This window comes from Pleurotus ostreatus (assembly GCF_014466165.1).
Source record: "Pleurotus ostreatus strain PC9 chromosome Unknown scaffold_7, whole genome shotgun sequence".
NCBI classification, from domain to species: domain Eukaryota; kingdom Fungi; phylum Basidiomycota; class Agaricomycetes; order Agaricales; family Pleurotaceae; genus Pleurotus; species Pleurotus ostreatus.
Genome location: NW_023503162.1, coordinates 3,157,261 through 3,178,578, shown reverse-complemented (window position 1 = coordinate 3,178,578; position 21,318 = coordinate 3,157,261). Strand labels below are relative to the sequence as shown.

Genomic DNA, 21,318 nt, shown 5'->3' with positions numbered 1-21,318 from the left:
CAGTGCATGCTCATGCCTTCATCATCGCACTTCCTTTGTTCTTTCATACTATAATATGGCAGGTTTGCATAGGACCACCCTTCATCTTAAATTCCACCACCAATCAGTACTGAGCCACTCCCAGTTTCTTCTACATCCATGCTATTTGCGCACGATGGTCTCTGGTGAGTCCCCATGTTATGAACGATATGTATCTAACACTAATGCTCCCCCGCACACTTTGCGTAGGTCGATCATTTGTGATGCTGGAACCAGGACCAAGGTCTGCCTAGGACATGACGTCCTCGTAACCCAGATTACATTCAAAGGCACCCCCTCTGGGTCTCGATCGACGGTTGAACTAGAATATCAGGCATTTGATGGCGAGGCAAAATCATGCCAGATCGCTTCTTTGATCCCTGGACAGGTACGAATTCCGTCTCGAGCGAGACACTGTATATCTGATGTTCTTTTCGCAAGGTTGAGAATGTCAGCCTTCAGTTGCCCTTAAAAAGCCAGGCGGAGCATTGCATCGTCAACAGTGGTACCAGGTTAGTTACCTGCCTTTTCCCTCTCCTTCTTTTGACACATTCGCATTCCAGCAACATATCTCTGGTTGGATTTTATATGTCCTCGGGCGAGCCAACTTTGCCGATGCCACATCCACCCTATTGGCCATGGGCGGCTATGCATTCCCCAGCGATCAACCCACCCCATGTACCAGCCACCATTTCCGTAACACCACTAGCAGTACCTGCTCTCGGCACTGGCCCCGCATCAAGAACACGTCGGAGCGTGGCCAGGACGTCCAGTGAGCTGACGATCCCCGATGAAGAAGTGAAACCCACGGCTCGGAAACGCAAGTCGTCGCTAGCCGATGTCAAACCTCCTCTCAAACCTGCTGTGAAGAGGCCTAGAGCAATCCGAAAAGGCCTTGCCGCAGATGACACTGTAAGCATCGACCCATCGACTGCGGATCCAGACGTGCCTGCAAGCGGTAAAGCGGTAGTCCCAACAACCGTCCCAGTTCCAACAGTTGAGGTCGCACATTCTGATTCTGACATGGCGCGAGAAATAGGGGAACCCCTCCTTCAAGGCGCACAAATCGTCCAAGAAGACTATACCTGGCCGATCTGGACACCACGCTCGACCTGAGGGCACCTTGGAAAATTGTGAGTTTCTACGCGCATAACCTGATCTCCTCACTGCTAACCATTCATCAGCACTCCTGTCTCCTGACATGACACCCATCACATCGGCGCTGAGCGAACACCACGCTCGACCTGAGGGCACCTTGTTGGACGACTGTGAGTTACTGCTTACATAACCTGATCTCCTCAGTGCTAACCAATCATCAGCGCTCGTGTCTGCTGCAAGGTTGGAACAACGTTGGATGTTTGCCAATCTACCCGATTTCTGCGCTCCAGGTACTCGAGGATCCTGACGCCATCCAAGATGTTCTTACAAGCTCCCATCCCAATTATAACCATCGATCTGGGTCTTCCTCTCAAGAGCCTCTCGACGAATCCGCGAACCCGCTCTCCTCATCTCCGTGCAAAGCAACTTTACATCACCGAGACACGGTTGTGGCAGGTTCGCGACGGCCCTCCACAACGTGCTGAGACGGATACCCGCTAAGTTCAACATGGAAATGGACTCTTTCGTTGCTAGTGATGGAAGGTCTGACACATCGGATGGTGCAGATGATGATGAAGATGATGAGGGGCCTGATAAAGATGATGAAGGGTCGGACGGCGAGGGGGATCGGGCGAGCAGGACAGCACGGATTCAGCTGTGGAAAGCAAGCAAGCGCCTCAGTCCCATCGCTCTAGGTCACGTCGAACCACACCACCAGTACGGTCTTCCCCCCCCTCCACGTCTTCGCGTCCATCTACGTCTTCCTTCACGCCCACCTAAATCTAATCGGCTGCTGCCACTCGATACCGCCTCATCTTGTACCTGGACAAGATAGCACTGCCCATCATGAAGGGACTACCCCCCCTCCTACCAAAAAGCATAAAGCTTCTCATCGACACTAGAATGCCCACGTTGACTTCCGTACTATGTAGCGTTTGTTCAAGGACTTGAGTTTGGACATTAGACAAACAAATGTTGTACATCTCATACGTGAAAGCATTTGCAAGACTAGTTCGCTGAGTTTCATTTCCAGCACCATTACTCCGTCTCTCACACATGATAGTCAATGCGCCGGATGGGCCCTCAGTCAAGCAAAAGTCAAGCAAACGACCAGGATCCTGTCTACGGTGATTACGATCCCATTGATAGTTAGGAGTTTGTACTGGGCTCTACTCGTAGGAAGACAGCCATCCTTTTTAAAGGAGAACTTGACGTATCGACGAGGTTCGGAAGTGCTTCGAGAATCTGGAAGGTAGGCTCACCTCCGGTGAAGCGGATGGCAGGCCGCAGTTCGCAATATGATGCGACATGTTTCATGATCATGACTGCATATAATCGGGACAACCAACACCTTTTTAATGCTTTCACTAAAACTGATTCACAGATGCTGGGCCACAGGGCCTAAGGGTTCCCTTTGTTCGTACTTTGGTTTGTTCCACGACATATAAGAAGGGCCCCCATGCACAGCAGCACCAACCAGCACCCATACCACCCACCGACCCGACTACTTCTGTACTCAGTCTACGCACGGCCATGTCTGACGCACCGCACAATTGTTCCACCCCTTCTATAGCAGGGAAAGTCTTTGTCTTCTCTAGTCATACAGATGGTATGTCTTTCAACCCCGAGCTCCCTTCATCGTCAATCTCACGTTCCGTAATACAGGCTTGGTGGACGTTGAATGCCATGAAGCACTCGCTCGATCTACACCAAGCGAGCTCGAGAGTGACGAAGAAGGCGAAGAGTCGGAAGGCGAAGGCGAAAGCGAAGACGAAGACGATGTCGCATCTATTGAAGAAGTCATCCAAGAATTGCTGGAAGAGCATCCTGCTCTGATTATCACTGCGGCCATGGTCTTGGGTGCATTTTTCTACCCTTTCATGAAATCGGTGTTGCTCTTGATAGCTGCATTGGCGCCACCCGCCTCGCCAGAACTTACTGGCATGTCGGCAACTCTTGAATTCCCTTGCCTCACTACATATTTGATTGTCACTTCTGTCCGTCATACAAGCTAATATGTATTCTCGTTCTATTCTTTCCCACAATTCAATTCAATGCAACGTCGTCAACCGCGACTGAAGAGTCGCATCTCGTGCCTAGTCCCACTGGTAACACCCATGTTGGCGACCTCTTCAATAACAGCGACTTTGAATCCTGACAACCCTCCTAGCTACTGGTGTTTCGCTGCTTCCCATATATGAATCTTTCCCATGGGTTCTTGTGTCTGGTTTCCTTTGTCCTCTTTGTGACGAACGACTGCTGGACTTCGGATCCTGAGCCGCTCGACACTGGCACTGGGTAGTCGAGCACGTTGCGCTCTCCCACATGTTCGGGTGAAGTTCACCTGAATGGCCGAACAACACCTGAACAACACCTGAACAACACCTGAACAGAATCCGAACATTGGCTGAATTTCTCCACCAAAACTCTTTTTTTTGTTTCAGATTTTGTTCAGGTCACCTGAATTGTTCACCTGAACATTTGGTGAATTCAGGTGAATTTGACAGGTAATGTTCACCTGAATGTTAGGTGAATTCAGGTGGAATACATTAGTACTACTTCTTGTTGCAGGAATTCTTGAATAATGGCTCCTTTTAAGTGGGAAAACTGTTCAAAGAGGTCAACAATACTTCTTCCTAAGAATATCTTTTACTCTGAACACTGTTCTACTAACAAATAGTATATTGTTACAGTGGGAAAATATCACCCAAAATAGAAGTTGTAGAGCCATCTTTTCCGACTCTGCCGGTATAGATAGCATTGTGAGAACTTGACTTATTAGTGAGAAGAATGTAAATTACTTGAAAAAACAGGGAAAGTTTTCAGTTTTCTTACTGTATAGACTGTTTAAGAGGTCTACTATGTTTATCAGCAGTTGTTTTGTCAATGCTAAACACTCATTATGCTGATAGTGAATACTTTTGGGAAAGACCAAGATACTTTTTGTAGGGTATATCAACCTGGTTATGTGACTGTTTGTAGAATTCTCATGAGCTACTTTCATTGTTCCGCAGTAGTTGATAGAAATAGTAGAGTGACATAGAAATGACACCATGGATGACAACCATATTGATGAGACCATATTCAGGTGTTGTTTGTATGTGGTTCAGATGATGTTTGGGTAATGTTCATGTAATGTTCAGATAATGTTCAGGTGATGTTCAGATGCTGCTCAGATGACACTCATCTGACATTCAGATAGAATTTGGATGATCTCTGTTCACCTGAACATCACCTGAACATCATCTGAACACCATCTGAACATTATCTGAACCTGAACAAAGGCTACAAACAGAATCTGAACATTACCTGAACATTTGGTGAAATTCACCTGAACAGTATCTGAACAATACCCGAATACCCAAACATCACCTGAACGTCAGATGAACATGTGGTGGACTGCAACATACACCACGCCTGAGCTCGACAATGTACGTGGCCAACGGACAGACATACAAGCCGGCTTGGAGCATGGAACATTAATGTATGTGCTGAATTGTACGTGCTAAGTGACGAACCAGGAGCTGTCCCCAAACCACTGTATGTACGCGCATCGGGATCGTGCATGTCGGTCTATCCACGGACGGATGGACATACAAACCGGCTTGTAACCATTGTATGTGTGCGCATTGTTGAATGGTATGTGCATGATGGTCTACTCACTGACGGACGGACATACAGGTCAGCTCGGAGCATGGAACACCAGAGCTCGCTCGACAGTGGACACTAGTACTGGCCCTGGGTAGTCCCGCTGAATGGTATGTGCATGACGGTCTACCCACGGATGGACAGACAAGCCGGCTTGGAGCATGGCTCGCTCCACAATAGTGGCACACTGGGTAGTCCCTATGTACGTGCTAGGCATGACCAACCTAACCACTGTATGTGTATGTACGACGGTCTACTCACGGACGGATGGACAGACAAGCCGGCTTGGAGCATGGCTCGCTCCACAATAGTGGCACGCTGGGTAGTCCCTATGTACAAACCTAACCACTGTATGTGTATGTACGACGGTCTACTCACGGACGGACGGAGATACAAACCGGCCCGGAGCATAGTTCGCTCAACAATAGTGGCACACTGGGTAGTGCCGATGTACGTGCTAGCCATGTGCGCATGCATGAACGTTAACGCGTTAACGTTTGAACAACCACTACACTGCATTCCTTTCTATGAATGAGATCATGTTGACGCGCCGTGATACTTCTTACCAGCCTGTACATGTGAAGCCATTCTTCTATATACCATCGAGGTTTAGTACTTTCAAGGAAGAATTATGCAAAGTACTGAATCGGGCTTTGAATTGTACTTTCTCCGTACTGAATGTCTTAAGTACCGAAAATTTACCTTGAAAGTGTTTGTTTGTACACTATTTGGTATTTTAAAGATACTACAATAAAAGGTACATAATTCTCTCAACCGGGTAATTCGGAGAAAAAGACTGAAAAACAAAGCAAGGAAATTTCATAAACTACCTAAATCTCCATCACGGTACTTTTATGGTACTATTTGAGTAACTCTTGCCTATTATCAGTGTTCTTTGTTGCAAAGTACGCTAGATGCGAGGTTTCATACTTTTATTGAGAACTTGCCACAAAGTACATTAAAATTACTCCTAGTACTTTCAAAGTAATTTCATTGTGCAAACAGTAAAAGTACTAATCAATGCACGTTGTGACACATATTGAACAGTGCATTTTTTGTTCTTTTCATGTCTCTTCATGAACTAAATATCAGCAAGGCCCTAGTGATATCCCCAAAGGTACATCCTCATGACCGCCTAAAGCTGCTTTATCTCACCCACTTATGTCCTTTAGCTGATGCTCCAACATTCAGTAATGGGACCACTGACATACTTGCAGATGTACATCCAAGTAAACAATGTCTCCTGGATAACCCAATTCAACCTGTTTCTTTTTGACGGCTGGGTTCTAATAATGTTGACATAGCCTGGGAGAAGAAAAAAGCACCACAACCATGGAAACACCCAGCACCTGGTTCGCATATTCTTCTCACTATTCCATTTCCAACTAATTCTTACTGACATTACTACGTGCAGAGGCTACAGACGATCCAACTCCCACCAATCCCATTCCAAAGAAGAGGGTCAAATCTCAAGGTACGGAAGTAAGATTGTCTTTAGGTACTTGTCTGACGGTTATCTATGTAACTAGCAGCCCGTTTATATCCATCTCCATTGTTAGACGACCATGGGCAGGCCAAGGATGTTGCACAACAGGTCAGTAACACTACGAAGCACCACGAACATATAAACCATAGCCAGACCCGCGCCCTCAATATTGGTAAGGATAAGTATACCGACCATATTGAGGATGATGGCGATCATTGGCAAGATGATATAGAGGAAGAAAGTGATGATGAAGATAGCCTATATGAAGATGAAGAAGACGAACTTGATGACAACAATGATGGGGTCAGACAAACAGACCAAGAAGTAAGTCTTCTTATCACATGACTACAAACAGTGCCTCAACAATAATTGATACTTCAATAGCGAGCAATTGTTGTTGGTCCCAACATGTGCAACAGCCCAATTGCTCTGGACCAGGCCCCCCAGCAGGAGGAGCTTTTTGATGATGAAGATAGAGATGGCTGAGGACGATGGCATGGAGGAGAATGATGATGCTTCCCAAGCCAAGAAAGCTGTTTGGCAGGAAAAGATTGAAGCCGAGGTGAGTGCCATAAGTGGGGATCATTTACTATCTCTCAAGGCAGCCCACCCAGACAGCCTCTATCTCCGCCCATTCCCACTCCCACTCTGTAGCGTCCACACGAACTCAACCTACAGCAGTCACCTGGCATACTGACACCAATCTCACTCTCACCGCTACTGGCCGTGAAAGCGCAAAACTTGATATACATTTGCAAACAAAGTTAGTCCGTGATGTCTTACAAAAGGCAATTGACTACGGGCATCACTACCTTGCATTTGGTGTTCCGGACCTTCATGACTCGCTAAACACTACAATGATCCCATTTTGTCCAACTCCACTTGACAGAAATCATTCAATGCCTCAAAGAAGAAGACCTCAGGGTCTATTGCCAACCTATTCTTGACCATGTAGGTGATTTGTCTCCTCAAATAATGACCGGTGTCTGACAACTTGGACTACCTATATCTTGGGCCACTAGCTTTCACATCGGCTTAGCGTTGAATGGGGTCTCATCCGCAAGGCTATTCGGCAGCTTGTGACGGTCTACTACAAGCACCTATGTAGAACGAACGAGATAATGTTAGTTCTCAGTCGTACCAGTATATGGTTCGAAGCTCAATATATTATAAGAAATATATATACCTGTAGAACGAACAAGATAATGTTAGTTCTACAATGATACATGTGAGTATTCGTAGATTATCACCGGGCATAGCATGGGATTACATACCTCAGTCGTACCAGTATATGGTTCGAAGCTGAGGTATAGGATAAGGATGTGATTGCCTTATACGATAGGCGCTTAAGATGAAAAAGGGATAGGGGAAATAGATATATGCCGTGGTTGATTGATCCCCACTCTCAACAACCTGGACAACCCCAAGATTCTTGAGGTATTGATGACACGCCGTGGCTATATCTACCAGCAAAAAGATGTAAGCCTACCTACCGTGCCTCCTTCATGACCTTCCTTACTGACGACAATCATAGGATGGTTCCGTAGATCACCGGAAACTATACCAGGTGTCCATTCTTGCCCCCGGCATCAAAGCGGCCTTCTTTGACAGTGACGGTGTGGATAATACAGTTGAGAAACCCGGTTTCTCGGAGAAACCCCAAGAACCCCCTTCAAATAAACTTTATCAATGTAGCAACCGGGGTGTGTCTTCCGGCGAGGCCATATAGGACCCTTGATAATACAGCCAAAGGCCTGATCCCAAGGTCGGCCAAAGTGTACTCTTCAATTCGCCCCAATGTGTACGAAATGGCTCAGCCCTAGCTAAGAAATATGCAAATATGTACGATTTTCGGAGGAGGCCCTTCGGGCCTCCCGAAGTGTATAAATTTCGGCTCAGGCCTCTCTAAATAGTCTTGTAAATGTACGAAAACCGGCTCAGGCCTCCTCAGGACCGTCTAAATGTACGAAATTTGATCCAGGCCTCTTCAGAAAGCCTCGGGACTGTTCCAAGTGAACAAAACACGTCCCAGCGAGCCCTAGAACACGCTAATGGCGCCTCGTATGCACAGAAAAGACTGGCATATATACACAAAAGTTGCAAACCTGGAACTAGTGGCGGATCACTAGGAAGGAATTGGGCCCCTCTTTCGTGATAAAGCCACGACTTTGGGGGTGGGTCGTCAGGATAAAGAGGACCATGCTTCCGACACCAGTCTTTGCGACTGAACGCAGGATTTGTTTCCTGCACGTTGGACATCTACTTGGTAGCACCGTGTAGTGTTTCGATTTAGAATTTGAAGTGACTTTTTACATTGTCTACCGAAAAAGACTATTAGACTATCTATTAGGTAACGAGTGCGATGAGTAACAACTCTTTGTGTATTGACATGGAATACAACTTGTGAGATTCTCAAGACTCGGCACATTGTGTACGAAGTTGGATCAGCCCTGGGGCAGAGACCTCCCAGATGTATGAAATTCGGACCAGGGATTCGTCCCATTTTTGCCTCCGATGTGTATTAAACGCCTCAGGCCGGCGGCCTTCGGCCGCCTGGAAGTGTACTAATTGGGATCAGGCCTCTGGCTGTATTATCAAGGGTCCTGGCCATATTCACTCCAGCCGGTGTGGAAGCGAAAATGTAAGGAATATTTGGTTCTCCATATACCAAGTCGTGAGCTTGAAGTAATATGTGCCAATCCTACCTAAATCTTAAGCTGCAGTCACTAACGGGGCGGGCTTGAAATTGGCATCACAAAGTTTTGGTCCTTCTCCGCGTGCAGATTCTTCACGGGGAGTTGTGGAGATGAGGGTCCGTGACAATGACTCCCCTCTACATTATTTAGGTTGTTGCTATCCGCATGGCAGGAGCATACCTTCTCCCTCTTCATCTTGCGGGTGCACAAGCCTCAAGGGCCTGGTGAGGTCATTTCATCTCTCATGCCTCTCACTTCCTCCGTCCGCATTCTCTCTCACCGCTCCCGTTGTTTCTTCTCCGGGCCTTGCGATCGTCGTGGCTCGTCGATGCCGCCGATCCAAATCAAGACAATGGCCTATTGTCGACGAGGTGCAGCTAATCAGCAACACCCGACCTTGGCGGCAAGGTTGTTGTATTATTAGTGTCTGCAAACTGTACCGTGTTTTGTACTTGCGTTACTCTTGGCCTCGCTCGTTGTTGGAAGATCAGAATGAAGTTGGATACTCCACGATCTCATTTTTCAAGAAGAGACGTCGTTTTCTCGTTCGGTATTTGTGTTCGTCGCTACTTTTCTAAATCCTTTCTCAACCAGCGTGCGTTCAAGGTGTAATATCATGCTGGGCTCTTCGTATGATTTGTAAGGTTAACCGACATTGAAGCCTTTGACAGGTCAGGCCAGGAGGGGAAAGATTATTACATCGCAGCGTTCTGTGTCTTGTTTCAATTTGAACGTGTGACGATAAGATTTGGAAAAGGCAGCAAGTAACGGTCTATTGGGTGCAGTGCGCGCGACAAATAGTTCGTTAACTATACTACGGGTGGATTATTGACGTCATTCGAGTGCAAAGTGTCCAGAGTTTGGACAAGTCGAGTCTCTGTTGAGGGCTGGGGAATGCGGGGGCCGCTGTCAGAGCGAGCGCACCGGGATGTATGTGTGGTTATCCCCTTTTAGGCAGCAGCAGCATCGTCAGCGGGTGGTGCGTCGGCGGGAGGAGCAGCGTCGGCGGGAGCGGCGGCGGCGGGCTTCTTGACCTTCTTCTTCTTGTCAGCGTTGGGGCTGGCAAGGACGAACACAGCGGCGAAAGCGAGGACGAAGAGTGCGACACGCATTGTGATTGGTGGCTGACGATAAAGCCTGTAGACAAAAAACTCAAATTAGGAGATAGGAAGAGAGGAAGAAGAGGAGTGCTTACTACTGGTGAGTGGCTAAAAGTTTGCTGAGGAAGCGAGGAGCGGTGGGGCAGGTTTATATAGCTCTCCAACGTGTCTAGCAGCTTTACCCTATCGAGCATCCTTTCATTCATGCAGTTGTGTGGTATTGCGTGAGCCTGAGGTTATTGAGCCCGTTGGCGTCGTGTGGAGTCGAAAAGCAGAATAATTGAGCTAACCCACGCCATTTCATGAACTTGTTTGTTGGAGTGACAAGCGACACCATTCCTCTTGTCCTGGTGCGCTTGAACACGGAAAGAGGTGAGTTGCGTCAAATGATCACGATCTAGTGATGTGGAGAGGGGCCTGCGTAACTTATTTGTATCGCTCAATTAGTCTGACAGTATATTCAAGTCTTGGGGGTTCGCACTTTGTGGTAGCCCTGCTTGAACATCATGAAGGGCCCTTCCGGCATGTTCTAATTTTTGAAATGAGCCTGCTTCAAGTCACCGGGCGCTTCGTGGCATGCCATACTTACACAAAAGGCGAGGTTCGGAGTTGGGAGCTAAGAGATATTAGGCATGTTCCGGGCGGACTCCCGGCCGACGCAACCCGCTCAACTTTGCATTGTTGCTAGGGGTTTCCAAAGTTACGCGGAGAAACCCCAGAAACCGGGTTTCTCAACTGTATTATCCGTGACGGTGTGGGTAGAAAGTACCCAAACTCTTTCTCATCCACAATGGAGCCTGAAGAACGTGAGATCAGTCCATTTATGGTTGCCTTTGTCATGACGATGGTACACTTCTTATTTGTCTTTCTTCACACTCCATTCATTTAGCTTTCAGGTTGAAATCCGGCTACATGAGCTGCTGACCGGCAGCAATACAACTATCGAGCTCAAGGGAACAACGTGGGTCGAACCATACCGTCGCCACATGGACAGCCTTTTCGAGATGCTTCGTTCGAAACGCATGACTCATCGCGTTCTATATCAGGGGAAGCCAATATGCCTCAGCTTCATTGCATGATGAAGTTCTCGCAGATCTTGACCTCGAAATCATGGAGGTGTCAGATTGATATCTCATTGTATATGTTTGTATTACCGTAGAATAGCAATACAATCCCAATTCATTATACTGAAAACTACTTGCAACGATACTTGAATGATAGTGGCATTATTGTGTTAATAACGAGCAATCTATCAGAATTTTTCGTTACAATATGTCATTATGCCATCTTTGAGTATACATTATGCTAAGATTGGCAATGAATTGTCGGTGAATTGGACATGAATTGAATGTAAGATGTACATTGATGCGGCGGGGGGCCCCGTAACTTCTTGACAATTCTTCAACATTCACGCTTACTTACGCGCTCGCCCGTCAGATATCCATCATGTATTATGTATACTACTCGACGCCACTCAGTAACGTATCAAAATGTCAGTTAACATCCCCTACTTATCCTGGCCGCGAACTGACCCCGTCGACGCGCACAGCTACCTAGTTAGCCCGAATATTGAGCTTGGACTGCCAGGCGCGCACACAATAAGAAAATGAGGCACCAAACCAGTTCATTCGTCTATGTACAGGTAAATGATGAGCTAACGAGCCAGCCCCGTAACTCGAGGACGAACGAGCTCGCCGCGAGCCGTCCACTGACTGCGCCGCTCTCCCCTCCGATCTGTCCGCTCGCTGCACGCCCCGTGTGATGCCTGAGTCCTGGCCCGCTTACTGACGCCCGGCACCGCGAGCCTCGCGCAATGGCGACCTCATGGACTTGAGTTCGACGTGCCCACAGAGGTCCCGCCGCCGCCGCCGCCGTTGTATTCGCTGAATATCCCCCCTTCTCTCCATCCCGCTGCCATTCCTCGGCGTTTGACGGCTCGACAACGCCACCGTGTCGTTTGATCTCCATGGTGCGTCTGCTACATCCTCCTCCGACATTTGTACCTGATTCAACTTCTCCCTCTCCTCCATCCGTGTTCTCTCCTCCTCCCTTCCTCCTCCCTCTCGTTCTCGTTCTTACTCGCTCTCATTTTCGTTCTCGCTCTCTCCTCCCTCCTCCTCTCTCTCTCCTCCTCCATCGTTGTCGTTTCGTGTTTCGTTCGTGTGTCCCCTCCCGTATTTCCCTTGCTCCCGTTCCCGTTCCCGTTCTCGCTTTCGTTCTGTTTCGTATTTTCAGTCTCGTCTTCGTCCCCCTCTTCGTCCCATTCCCTTACCATCACCCACTAACCTACTAACTGTTCGCAGCCCGCAGCCGCAAACACCCGCAACACCGTCGATGCCCCCCGCCTCACGCTCGTACTCATGGCGCGAGTCAATCGAGGTGGATGCGCGTGGCGAATAGGGGCATTTGCGTCGACGGTGCGTGTCTTTCCCTCCTTCCTCCGTTTCGCATTTGTTCGTGTCCCCGCTGGTTTGTTCTCCCGCTGGTTCGTTCTCTCCCCCTCCCACTCGGTCTCTCTCTCCTTCCTCAACTCTTCGCTCGTCTCACTTCCCCTTCCACGTCCCATTCCTCTGCTTCGGCGAGCGGTATTTTGTACTCCTTCATCGGGTATCCCTCTGCCCCAATCGCGGCGTAAAGGTCTGTATTGGGATCTGGTTGCGGCGGGCCTTCGATCAAGTCGCTGACGTCAAAGTTGGCGTCGCCGACGTGGTTGTTGGAGGAAAGCTAGTCCCAGTCAAGAATACTTAGCTGAACCTTGAAGGCCGTCTCGTATTGCCGAACTTGGGACAGAAGCTTCTTGTCCCAAACGGGGTTGAGGGAGTGTCGAATGACGCGCGTACGGAATACCTTCTTGCCGAAGGAGATGACTACAAACGGGTCTATGTCCCACCCCGTACGCGTCACTGAACGGAAGATAAGATACTGATGTGTAGCACGAGCAGAAATACTCACCATTCTCAAGCCTGGGTAGGTCGTCTGCACCATGGATCTCCCGCATCACGATTCCAACGATATCATGCGACGCGCCAAAGTAATACTCCCCGTGGGTCTTGTTCTTCCTGAATCGCTTCCTTTTCCCAGCCGGCGGGGCGCCAACATCGAGGTTTGAGGACGAAGGCGTGGTAGCGGACGGAGTGCTGGGGGTGCTGGTGCTGGGAGTACTTGTCATCACAGACGACAAAGTAATATTCGACGACGACGCCCGCCTGAACTTCGTCTTCGGGATGAACCCACTAGACTTCGCGGTCGTAGGGACCGGCGTGGGGGTGGTGGGCGAACCCAAGTCCCCATAGATGCCGGGAGGGCGAGACGGGGAGGGACCGGCTTCGGCCCGGAAGTCTGAAGTTTCTTGATGGCTGCCTTCTCTTCGGAAGGGGTGGGCGGAGTCGGCGGTGAAGATGCTGCGGTGGTATAGTCTGAGACTTCTTCTGTGTCGTCTTCCTCATCTGAAGGCTCCGAGCTTAACCCGCCATCGTCCTCTAAATCCAGTGCAGCGTTGTGTGGTCGTACAGCGACAACGCCGTCGGTCTACGCGATCATGAGCGAATGCAACGTAGCGCAAGAAGCGAACGTAATCACCGGCGGAGCAGAGACGCGGAGGGCCTCGATCGCTTCACAAGGTCAGAGAAGACTTCCTTGAAGTCTACGGGCAGCAGCATTGGGCGATACAAACCCACGCTTAACCTTGACTGAACCCGTCGCGTGGGTGTTGGCTCCCTCTTGTTTGAGTTCAAGGTTGCGTAGAGCATACCACATGGACGCACACGCCCCGTGAACGCGTGCGCTGCGTCTCGACTCTTACGCCTCCTGTCTTTTCCCAAATCCGAAACCCTTATTAATCGACAATCAATCTCTTCGTTTCGCGGGTCGAACTCGTCAATTCGCGCGGTCTTCACAATTGAGACCTGGGAGGGTGGGCGATGGGCTTGAGTTCAGGTGGAGACGTGGCAGTGGGAGTGGAGACAACAATGATGGTGGTATTGGGGAAAGAAGTTGACGCCGCTCGCGAGTACGATTAGCTCCCTTCACTTCAGTCTGCGTGAATGACCGGTGAAATTCGAGGTCGCCGCGAGATGTGCTGCAGGCGCCATGAAGCCGCGCCGTGTGAGAGGGGGAACAGCTTGAGGGATGATTGACTGTTGCGGCTTTGGAGGCAATGATCGTCATGATTCCTGTGTTCGTGGCATTGGGTACAAGATTTCGGGCTAAGTTTGTTGAACTCACAAGGTCATGGGCGCACCCGCGCTGTTCCTACATCCCTAAGTGTCCACCCCACGTAGACCCCAGGTTTGGGGATCGCCCGACGTGTCAGAAGTCGACGTTCACCCCCAAGCCGAGGTAGCAATCGGCGTGGGCGAAGGTCGAGTGTCGTTTGTTGATCTCGAGAACGATTAAGGATAAGTTAACGGCGCGCATGAAAAAGGAGTGAAAAGAGAGCAAAATGGTACATAAGTAGGAAGGGCAGAGGCGTATGGAGGGACCACAGAGTCGTACAAAGAGTGAGAGAGTGTCCGTGGGATGAAAAGACAAGGAAATCGCGAATGGTAAGGTCCATGCGTCGAGGGAGAATTGGTAAGAACCAGATTATAGTCGGCGGTGCGAAGCTCCATTGCCGACGATGGACGAACATGCGAAGCGCCGGAAGTCCAAGCTTCAAATTCAATCTCAGCAGCCTCAACGTCCGCCATCTCCACCACCATCGATATGGTCGAACGCAAGCACGAGAACGCCGCTTCTTCAGAGGCCTCGGGAGATCAAAACAAGCGGGTGAGGCGCTTGAATACTCCCTTGTTATTGAGGGACTCCTCAACGCCTCAGCCTTCTCCACGCCAATCTCCAGGCTCCCCCACTCCTCCCCGCCCAACACCACGCTCGCCAACACCACGCTCGCCAACACCACGCTCGCCAACACCACGCTCGCCAACACCACGCTCGCCAACACCACACTCCCCCACTCCTCCCCCCCCAACACAACTGTTGCCATCGTAAGCTCCTCACTAGTATCCTTTTCCGTACTGCTTCTGATATTCATTTATTTGCAGGAATGTCTGGCATCAAACCATTATGAAAACGACTGCGATCACAATTAACTTGCAAGGCATCAGATCTCCAGACGAGGTGCACCTGAGGTCGCAAGGGAGTAGTCTCCTCCTTGATGCGAGCAACGCAGACATCAACTACAGGTGGAGGGCGAATTTTCGCGGCCCAATTAGCGTAAGTTCTTCATTACCAAGATATGGAGCTGTACTGAGCAAACTAGCCCGACTTCGTATTTGTGGGGCTGGTTGGGGAGGAGCTACGAATCATGGCGACGGCAATGATGTATAGAGACGACGAATACGAACCACATGAATACCCCGTAGCTGGTGAGTCTCGCCCCCCATCGCGGACATGGTAACTAACTTCTACTTAGCTCAATCGCCATGGTAGATAATATCTACCATTCCCATTTCTTGAAACTCACTCGCACTCGCACTCGCACTCGCACTCGCATTTGACCTATACGGCGCTGTTCTGAATCTGCATCTTGCTATCTTGTACCCATATCATACATACTGTATACTCGTATTAATCTACCATTTCTTGTATTTACACGTGTATCCTCGCCTCTTGAATACACACTGTTGGAATCTTGTCATCGCTGTCAGAAATGCATTAATGAAATTCCATGTAAATGAGAGTAGAAAGACGACGTACGAAGCAATTGGCATGGGTACGTCGATACTTGTTGAGCCCAACTCCGAGAAACTTTTGGCCGTGGAATAATGCCAGTACTAGGCCCAGCAACACCACTAGGCGCGTCAGCGGCTGATGGAATTTGTTACCATTGGTGGTGAGCAGTATCGCAACGGGCGACTTAGGGCTTGAAGAGTCTAGCTGAGGTCCCGCGGACCTTCCAGACAAAGTCCTCGTAGGCGTCACAGACCCCGGTACACCTCCACCAGGCGCAGACGCGGGAGGCATTAATTCAGGAGCAGCGGCCACATTGGCTGGTCCAAGAGGAGGCCCCACAAACGGCTCGGGACAGAATGTGATGGCGACTGGTCCAATAGAACTCGCCGAATCGACTTCACAGTCTAGCGAATAACGTCGGGCCTCTGCCCAAGATTCCTCTCGACGTCATCGCCATGTGCAACGCCCTCGAGAGTCCGCCAAGCCCGCTGCCTGGGTGACGTGGGAGAGGGGTACCTGTCGTTGGCGGATACCGCGAATTGGCGGCCACGGACAGATGGCCTGGCTCGCTTGGCCTTTGGGAACCATACAGCAGCACGGCAATGGACGGTGGAAGATGGGAAGTAGGGTATGTACATCGGGCCTTGCGACAAGACAGTCGGCTTTGGCGCGTTAGGGTGAGGCATGAAGAGACTGGTTCTCGTGACAGAGTCGGGATGCTTTTCACCCCTCAATTCAGCGAGCGACGGGCGAAGGTGCGAGACCGGGGGAGCCAGTAATGGAGTGGCTGGAGACTGGGGTGGAGGAGGGGCCATCTCGGCGGTCGCGGAAAGGAGAATGGTGTCAGATGATGTCAAGTTCGCCGCGAAAGAGTCTAAAGGAACGGGGACGTAGTCCTCGGGATGTCTTCGAGTGTATTGTCGATGGAATCGTGGGGGTTTACCAGTGGTAGTCCAGCTGAAGCGATGTCGTCATTTCCTCCCTTCCAGTCCTTCTGAAGACCTCCTTCTCCCGCTAGTTCAGGACTTTCTTGCCGTTCATCACCTCCCTCAAAATCTGCGGAGACGAAGCTCATCAGGAAAAACCTCCTCGGTATAAGGCGGCACAATTGCCCAGAATTTAACACAATATGTACATTTGCGGTAGAATTATCAAATTGGGAATGTTGAATAATTGTCAAGAAGTTACGGGGCCCCCCGCCGCATCAATGTACATCTTACATTCAATTCATGTCCAATTCACCGACAATTCATTGCCAATCTTAGCATAATGTATACTCAAAGATGGCATAATGACATATTGTAACGAAAAATTCTGATTACGGGTCCTGTAATGAAATGAAAGGAACCGTTCTTTATTTGGGTGGGGGTTTTGGGCGCTTCCTTAAGTGGACGGCTACTGTGGTAGCCGGTAGCCGGTCATCTGGAATCTCGGGATCTTGTTTAATTTTAATTGAATTTAATCTAATTTTGTATTCAATGTTAATTCAATTCAATCAGCCTTTCCTCACTTGTACACGTGGGAGAGCTTCCAAAGCTAAATGAGAGTTAGCACCGGAGATCATGTAAGTTGCCATATTAATCAATATTCAGGGGGAGCCTCAGGGGAGCCCCTCAAAACACTGCTCAGCAGTCATACTCACTGTTTCATTTATGCTCATATTGTAGACTTACACTCTGGCATGAAATATGATATTTCACATGTATCATATTAGCTTTGTAATATCAGTAGTGTAATAGAGTGTCAAGAGTGTCAACAAATTGTCAACAATGGCAATTTCAGATGAACATGGTTGATCAGTACATGTGGATGAGTCTGATAATATATGTTTCATAACTAACTAGCAGAGATATGCACATCTGTAGAGTGGATAACTAGTTTTACATGACAAGTGTAGTAGTTATTCCCAGGAATATGTTTGAATTGGTATTTCAAGTAATTAGATCAATCACTGTCTTACTATACAGTAGAATAGCATCTAAATCCTGGAGTAGCTGGAGGCAAAAAAGCAGCACTGTACATTTACAAGAGTCCACTGTTATTGAATGGAGAAAAAGTATATGAATATGAGTTCTCAGCAATTTGAGTAATGTTTTTGAATCTCCTATACTCTGTATATGTTATAGGCGCATCCAGGAGGCCCCTTAGAAGCTACTAGGGGTGTATTCATGTGCACTCTGGCTATGGGCTCAGGCCGTGTATACTCGCGGATACTCGGACTTCTTGGATTATGGACTAAATACATATTTGAGCACACTGTACTTATTATGACTGGACTACTAGCTGTCTCATGAACACGCGGCTACTGTGTGTTCCTCAGTATATAGTCTTGTACTGTACCTACAGTTACCTCAGTTCGAATATTAGTTCCTTTCTGCACTCACATCCTCGCCTCTCTACTGAGGCCTCTCCCTCGCATCCCCCGCCTCCACTTGTACCTTCGGTACCTGCGTAGGATCCCCTCTGGAAATACAGGGCACACAAGAGTGTGGGAGGTGCAGCCAGTAGCTGAAGCCAAGCCTGTACGTCCTCACCTCTATGTGGAACCGCACACCTGCAGGTCTGCGTATTCCCGAGTCCCTCTGGGAGCGTGGCTCTAAACACAGACCTGAAGTCTGTTATATGTTAATGCTTACCACTATCCTTTCTGCAATTGCCTACACTGCAGCTTACAACTTATACTGGGCTTAAAGTTTCCATCTGTTATCTCCTTCTTTAGTGCAGACATTATCTCCATCTCCTATCTGACACAATGGCTATCTATTTTGCTAAGTACTATTTATGAATCAATAGGACCCGTACAGGCCATGCATTGCAGTGGCTACAGCCCCAAGTATGGTATTAGGCATCCTGTGGGCTCTACAAGGCTAGTAGATGCCTCACGAAAGCTTTATACAGTGTATACAGACTCCCCCACACACGTAGCTCCCATTCTACCCTTCCGAATCGTCCAATAACCATGCAGTCTTATTTTTCTTCCTTGATAGTACCATTACCTTTGCTAGCTTCGCTTTCGATGCATATAACTGCCTATATACTTCCCAGTCTTGCTCCGTCAACTCCATCTCCATGTTGCTACTTGAGTTTGCAGGTTTTAACGGGGCATCCTTGAGCCTGGACAAGAAGGCGAGCGAGGGAAGGGTTGCAAAGTGACGAGTAAGGAAATGCGATGTTGTATCCGTGATGCTGCTAAATCGCCGCCCTTCAAGCCTATCCATGACATTGCGGCAACATTGAAGGCTTCTGATTGTGACACATGTCGACCATTCTTACCGCCGCCTTTGGCATATAGCACCACAACTGTAAACATAGTCAGATGCAGTCCGATGTTCTTGAGATACACGACACACAATGTATGACGAGCAACCCAACGTCGGCACCTCCACTGAAAATGTCCGAAAATGGATCCCGCCTAGGGACCAAATCCCAAAAATGTCCGAAAAAAGGACCAGGGTGTTTCACCTTTTTGGGCGTAAAATGTCTGAAAGTCCTCAGGCCGAGCGGCCTTCAGCCGCTCAAATCTGAAATCGGATCAGGGGGCTGACCTATTAACCAGGGTCCTGGGCTTAGCCCATCCAAGCGTCGGCAGCGAGGGTGCATTAAAAAACCTTTTGGTAAAACCCTGTGGGAAAAAGCCGCCAGGAAAAAGCTACCTGCTGTACCCGTTTGAGACGGGGCGGTGGGGACGTTATGGAGTGGGGCCGACGAGGAGTAGTTCCGGGTGACAAGCAGCGAAGTTGACCTGTGGATGATGGCATCAGCGATGTTGGGACTATGTGACGGGAGGCATTAGGAGAGCGAAGGGAGAACGGGTAAACCTAAGTGCACGGCGCATTTCGTAGGTATACTTAGCTAGTATCAATCATGTCGTCAGAAGGCAGTTGAGTGTTGAATGAACTTAGCGATAGCTGCTAATCCTTTTTGCGTGCCGAGTAAGAAATCGAGGGAGAGTGACGACGATGCTTCCCTAAGGATGTGGCAAGCATGTTCATGGAGAGGGCATTCAGTGAGGACATGTGCTCTAGTTTGAAGTAGTGTGTCGTCGCATGGACACGACAATGGTAGCCGAGGGACAAAACGGGAGAAGTACTCTCCGACAAACGCGTGACCGAGGGAGGCCTGTATGGTGTGAGAGTATGTGCGACGGTTGCCGGTAAATGTGCGATGGAACTTGGCAAGTTTGTAGGACGGGGGATGAGTAAGGGATAGGGCCGAAGGTGATGTTTTAGCAGATTCCTTCCACTGCTTCACCCATTGTTCCAGGGCTTTGGCTTTGGCATTAGCTTTAGCCCACGCAATTGTCGATCCGATGAAGGGCCTCTGGGCTGCTGCGGCCTTTGCTAATGTATCTGCTCTCTCATTTCCTCGAATTCCCGAATGCCCTGGCGACCAGGAGACACTAACTGAGAGGCCACGGTGAGATGATAGTAGTTGGTCGATGTTTTCTCAGAAAACAACTGACGCATCCTGCGATGGGTGCGGGCTTGTGTCGTAGATGGCCATGATCGCCGAGGTGTTGTCAGCAAAGATGTGAATACGTTTTACAGTTGGGATGTGTTGAACCACGTCTCGCAGGCGCTGGGAGGCACGAGCGAGGGCATACATTTCACCGTCGAAATTGTCTGAGCACGTGCCTAACCCAAGAATCCCTTGGGCTATTTCTCTACCTAGATGAAAGACAGTAAAGGCTGCTCCAGTGCGTAGTTCATCACCTACCGGGTGTCTCGAGCCATCTGTGAAGACATTGACGACTGAGGGGTCCGATCTTGCATCTGCTTCGCATTTGCAAATGTTTCTGATTAGCTGTTTGCGAACATCGCTATCTGTCGGGGCGTAGCTAGAGAACAACAGGCGATGCCCCCACTTGTTACCCAGTTCCCAGGGTGGGGTGGCGTATGGATTGGTACGTTCATCAATATCAAGCGAGAAATGGGCTCGAGTTGCCATAAGCTGCAGATTGGTGCCTTTTTTCCGACTTTTGGAGCGTGTCGGGCCTTGGACTGGGCCGTAGTTCCATGGTTCTGATAAGCGTATGACAGGCTGGGCGTGCCGTCGTAGCGAGCGGAGGCGGATTGCTGTATTAGCAATGGTACGCTCCAAGAGAAGGGGAATCGGCAGAATTGACCCAATATGATGTAGCGCTGCAACCGGGGAGGTGCGGAAGGTCCCTAGAATGAGGCGAAGACCCGCGTTTTGCACTTTGGTCATTTGTTTAGTTAGCCCTTTCTGGCGTATGCCGGTGTACCAGAGAGGGGCGCCGTATGTGAGAACTAGGAGGACAATGGTCTTGTAAGCTAGGCGGCGATTAGCATGATTCATTCCTCGCACGGAATTGCCGAGGACGTTGAGTGCTTGCACCTTTGACATGGTGCGGTTGCACATGACGCGAACATGTTCTTTAAACTCGAGCTTGCGGTCAAGGAAGAAGCCTAACCACCTCATGATTGGGTTGGGGAAAACTGTTAGCGAGTTATCTGGCGCAAGGCGAATGTGAATAGGGAGTAGGTCTGGAGACTTAGCTCTAGTAAAGTGCATGATTTCAAATTTCCCCTGGTCGACCGAAAGGCCGGCCGCTTGGAGAGCACCGTTAATGGTTTGA

General features: G+C 49.2%; 8 protein-coding genes across 8 annotated transcripts; 5 read left to right on the top strand and 3 right to left on the bottom strand.

Annotated features, from left to right (window-relative positions):
• Positions 1–138: 138 nt before the first annotated feature.
• On the top strand, positions 139–1,617 carry PC9H_010311 (uncharacterized protein; the record flags this gene model as incomplete). The annotated part of the gene is made up of 8 exons (XM_036779805.1): positions 139–164; positions 256–406; positions 460–530; positions 582–1,020; positions 1,058–1,151; positions 1,203–1,286; positions 1,338–1,356; positions 1,407–1,617. 8 exons carry the CDS (start codon positions 139–141, stop codon positions 1,615–1,617), a joined length of 1,095 nt encoding a protein of 364 aa, XP_036629194.1.
• A 1,032-nt stretch (positions 1,618–2,649) lies between these two features.
• PC9H_010310 (uncharacterized protein) lies at positions 2,650–3,131 on the top strand (the record flags this gene model as incomplete). The annotated part of the gene is made up of 2 exons (XM_036779804.1): positions 2,650–2,725; positions 2,782–3,131. The coding sequence occupies 2 exons, from the start codon at positions 2,650–2,652 to the stop codon at positions 3,129–3,131; spliced, it is 426 nt and encodes a 141-aa protein (XP_036629193.1).
• Positions 3,132–5,784: 2,653 nt separating this feature from the next.
• PC9H_010309 (uncharacterized protein) lies at positions 5,785–7,979 on the top strand (the record flags this gene model as incomplete). The annotated part of the gene is made up of 11 exons (XM_036779803.1): positions 5,785–5,810; positions 5,868–5,881; positions 6,069–6,116; positions 6,179–6,238; positions 6,294–6,574; positions 6,639–6,812; positions 7,140–7,201; positions 7,290–7,373; positions 7,493–7,544; positions 7,679–7,729; positions 7,785–7,979. 11 exons carry the CDS (start codon positions 5,785–5,787, stop codon positions 7,977–7,979), a joined length of 1,047 nt encoding a protein of 348 aa, XP_036629192.1.
• Positions 7,980–9,896: 1,917 nt separating this feature from the next.
• Positions 9,897–10,058, bottom strand: PC9H_010308 (uncharacterized protein; the record flags this gene model as incomplete). The annotated part of the gene is made up of 1 exon (XM_036779802.1): positions 9,897–10,058. The coding sequence occupies one exon, from the start codon at positions 10,056–10,058 to the stop codon at positions 9,897–9,899; it is 162 nt and encodes a 53-aa protein (XP_036629191.1).
• A 778-nt stretch (positions 10,059–10,836) lies between these two features.
• PC9H_010307 (uncharacterized protein) lies at positions 10,837–11,174 on the top strand (the record flags this gene model as incomplete). Its single annotated transcript, XM_036779801.1, has 3 exons — positions 10,837–10,893; positions 10,943–11,057; positions 11,113–11,174. The coding sequence occupies 3 exons, from the start codon at positions 10,837–10,839 to the stop codon at positions 11,172–11,174; spliced, it is 234 nt and encodes a 77-aa protein (XP_036629190.1).
• Positions 11,175–12,572: 1,398 nt separating this feature from the next.
• PC9H_010306 (uncharacterized protein) lies at positions 12,573–13,802 on the bottom strand (the record flags this gene model as incomplete). The annotated part of the gene is made up of 6 exons (XM_036779800.1): positions 12,573–12,770; positions 12,828–12,949; positions 12,999–13,263; positions 13,326–13,574; positions 13,626–13,657; positions 13,694–13,802. 6 exons carry the CDS (start codon positions 13,800–13,802, stop codon positions 12,573–12,575), a joined length of 975 nt encoding a protein of 324 aa, XP_036629189.1.
• A 948-nt stretch (positions 13,803–14,750) lies between these two features.
• Positions 14,751–15,444, top strand: PC9H_010305 (uncharacterized protein; the record flags this gene model as incomplete). The annotated part of the gene is made up of 3 exons (XM_036779799.1): positions 14,751–15,031; positions 15,089–15,260; positions 15,307–15,444. 3 exons carry the CDS (start codon positions 14,751–14,753, stop codon positions 15,442–15,444), a joined length of 591 nt encoding a protein of 196 aa, XP_036629188.1.
• Positions 15,445–16,123: 679 nt separating this feature from the next.
• Positions 16,124–16,534, bottom strand: PC9H_010304 (uncharacterized protein; the record flags this gene model as incomplete). The annotated part of the gene is made up of 1 exon (XM_036779798.1): positions 16,124–16,534. The coding sequence occupies one exon, from the start codon at positions 16,532–16,534 to the stop codon at positions 16,124–16,126; it is 411 nt and encodes a 136-aa protein (XP_036629187.1).
• Positions 16,535–21,318: the final 4,784 nt, after the last annotated feature.